Source organism: Octodon degus, unplaced genomic scaffold (genome assembly GCF_000260255.1).
Source record: "Octodon degus isolate 3935 unplaced genomic scaffold, OctDeg1.0 scaffold00269, whole genome shotgun sequence".
NCBI classification, from domain to species: domain Eukaryota; kingdom Metazoa; phylum Chordata; class Mammalia; order Rodentia; family Octodontidae; genus Octodon; species Octodon degus.
Window position 1 is genome coordinate 446,248 of NW_004524845.1, and position 3,642 is coordinate 449,889.

The 3,642-nt window shown below is 35.4% G+C and overlaps 1 protein-coding gene across 1 annotated transcript in view; it reads left to right on the top strand.

Annotated features, from left to right (window-relative positions):
* The window catches only part of Dck (deoxycytidine kinase), a 54,996-nt gene that overhangs the window by 17,694 nt on the left and 33,660 nt on the right, over positions 1-3,642 (top strand). The window contains exon 3 of the mRNA XM_023706772.1: positions 3,356-3,640. Coding sequence (XP_023562540.1) covers positions 3,356-3,640 — 285 coding nt within the window. The remainder of the gene's footprint in view (positions 1-3,355; positions 3,641-3,642) is intronic.

Below are 3,642 nucleotides of genomic sequence, written 5' to 3' on the forward strand. Positions count from 1 at the left end.
ATAAACAGTGATGAGACAGTTTCAAATCAAATCGGAAGTACAGTTTCAACAAATAACACACTGCATATATTCTTCTTAGTGGTTAATTGCTGTACCTGGGTTCCTTTTTGGAAAGCTTTCTCTCTGTTTATTATCAATCTTGTACTTTTCTCTTTAACTTAATTATACTTTGGGTTAAGAGAAACCCTATAATATTTAAGCTTGTGTGTCTAATTTATTTCACTAACCTAATGGTCTCAAAGTACATCCATTTTCCTATAAATGACTCATTTATCTTTTATTGTAGAGTAGTACTCCATTGTATATAAATAACACATTTTCTTTATCCATTCATCTGCTGATGGACATATAGCCTGCTTCCAAGATTTACCTGTTATGAATTGTGCTGTAAACATGACTATGCATGCATCATTGTAACATGATGACTTTAACTCTTTTGGAAAGATACCTAGAAGAGGAGTTTCTGGGTCAGATGGGATTTCTATTTTTAATATTTTGAGGAATTTCCATAATGATTGGACTAGCTTACAGTCCCACCAACAATGTAGAAGGTTTTTTTTTCCCCCTCAGCCTTGCTAGCACTTGTTATTATTTGATTTCTTGATAGTGATTCTTTCTGGAGTAAGGTGGAATTTCATTATTGTTGATTTCATATGCATTTTTTCATATGCATTTCTTGAATGGCCAGAGGTGTTAAAACTTTTTTTTTTTTTACCCTCATCTTTATTGGCCACTTGTATTTTCTGAGAAATGTCAATTCATTTTAATTGCACATGTTTGATTGGATCTTTTATTTTCGGGGAGGGTCTAGTTTTTGTCTTTATATTCTAGATCTTAGTCCTTTGTTGGAGGGGGAGCTGGCAACAACCTTTTTCCTATTTTGTAGATTGTCTCTTCACTCTTGGTTATTTCTTTTGTTATGCAGACTCTTTTTAACTTTATATGATCTTATTTGTTGATTGCTGGTACTATTTCTTGTGCCACTGGAGCTCTGTTCAGAAAGTCCTCTTCTGTACCTATGTCTTCCTTCACCTATTAAAGATTTTTGTATTAATGTGCATTAAAATTGGAGGTTGGAAGCCAAAGTTTTCTAGGTCTGTTGTAGCCCAAGTAATACTGTTTACTTTCAGTCTTTGTGTCTGGCCTGACATACTCAGGACTATTAGAAAATACTTTTGGAATAGAGCTGGGTGTAGTTTAGAGGTTTAGTGCTTGCCTGGTATACACAATGGCCTGGGTCCTTAACAAGTACAAAAAAACCAAAATGTAGAGGAAACTAAGCTCAGACCTCCAGCTCCCACCAACCTAAAGTAAGAATGGTATAGCATCTGAGGGCAATCTAGAGACACTTGTCTCAAAAGTAGAAAAAGAAATTTGTCAACATTTTGCTAATGATTTTAGTATCTATTGCTATTTACTACTTCAATCTAATATATCATTAGTTGCTATAAAGATATGCTTTCTCAGTTGTCCTAAAAACCCCCTTTTTTCATCTAGTCCTTCATTACCTATAGAATACATCTACAGAAAAGCTAGAATAAAATGCTTGATGTCTATTTTTTTCTTTTCATGTATGATTTTCCAGAATAAGTCAGTGCCTTAATATCCTCTTCCACATGATTAGTTTTGTTTTTGTTGTTATTTTTATGTGTTATAACTCACAGATTTTTGCCTTCCACTCTTTTTGGATGTTCAAACTGAACTCCTGTGCCCTTTACCCACTTGGAGTAGTCTTTGATAGTCTTCTTATTTACTGGGACAAGATATGTGAAGCTCATCTTATACAGTTCCTTTTCCAGACCTAGAATCTGGCACAGAATATTTTCAGTGGAAAATATATAAAGACCATAATCTTTCTTTTTATTTTTATTTTAGGTAAGGATCTACAGGGTGTTCAGGGTCTCACTACTAGATCAGACTTTTAGTGAACCTCTTGTTTACAGCCTCCCAAGAGCTGGGATTACAGGAGTGCGCCACCATGCTCAGTCTCAATTGCCATCTCAGCGCTGAGCTATTTGGCCGGCCCTTTAGAGACCATAATGTAGATGGTATTTGTCCTTATTCTTACATAGCCCTTTTAATAGACAGAAATAGGAAAATTATTTTTCAATGTATAATTATTTTTATTAAGTAATAATTATATAGAATAGCACTAGATATAGCAGTACAATTACTAACTTACACAATTTTGAGGAGGATCTATTCTGGCACATCGAAAGATTGGAGTTATAAACTTGAGTGCTTAAAAGAGCTGGGCAGCTAACCAGATGCAGACAGTCCCCACTTACCTTGATGTAGGATCATTCCATTTATGATATTTTTGACTTTCTGATGGTGCAGAAGTGATGCACATTCCATGGAAGTTGTTCTTCAGTTCTTTACTTTCCATTTTTACCCCAGGTTGGCAGAGTGTAGCATGATACCTTCTTGTGGTGCCAGGTGGCAGCAGTGAGCCATACCAGACACAGGAGCCTGAGGGATGCAGCTGCCCCTCCTATTCTGTGTTGCTGAGCAGTCAGTACATTTCAAGTATATTTTTAACTTAAGATTGGCTCATCAGGATGTTGTCCTCCATGCTTTACTCTACTTCAGGATCTTTTTTTTTTTTTTTTTAAACAAGGCTTTCAGCTGGTTTTATTTTTTATTTTTATTTTTTTTCAAAATTTTATTGATAAACAGATAGCAATGAAACAGTTTCAAATCAAATCGGAAGTACAGTACTTCAGGATCTTGTAAAGAGTCAGTGAGGCATGGAGAGACAAACTGGAGAGCATGCATCTCATCTACAGGATGTACGTGTGACTTGAGTAGCTGATTTTTCTAAAAGGAATACAAACACCATGTTGCCTGACTTCCATTTTTGACAGGAATATATAAACCCAAGTAATTTTATTTAGCATTTAAAAACTGACAAGTAATTAAAATATTTTTTGTTTTTTGATACCATCTCACTGTGTTATTCAAGTTGGCTTTTGAACTCACTGTATAGACCAGAGTGACCTCAAACTTGTCACAATCCTCCTGCCTCAACTTTCGCTGAGTGCTGGGATTATAGGTATGCACCACTGTATATGGCTACTAATTAAAACTTTATAAGTTTTATTTTGGCCAGATAAATAATTTTTTCCATGGGTTGTTTATGAATTCTTGTGAGGAAGAGCTAAAGATTTGCTCAACCTCAGGTGACCTGAAAATTATACTGGGAAAGAGAATGAAGAAAGGGATTTAATCATGTTGGTTTTACTAATCATGATGCATTTATTTATGTGAGTTCTGTTTGTGAACCTTTAAAATGTTAGAATAATGCTCTTGATCATTAACTTGCTTCTTGTTTCTTTTTGCAAATTCAAATCAGGAACTGACAACCTCTCAGAAAAGTGGTGGGAATGTTCTTCAGATGATGTATGAAAAACCGGAACGATGGTCTTTTACTTTCCAATCATACGCCTGTCTCAGTCGCATACGCGCTCAGCTCGCCTCTGTCAATGGCAAGCTCAAAGATGCAGAGAAACCTGTGTTATTTTTTGAACGATCTGTGTATAGTGACAGGTACATTTTTGCATCTAACTTGTATGAATCTGATTGTATGAATGAGACAGAATGGACAATATATCAAGATTGGCATGACTGGATGAATAACCA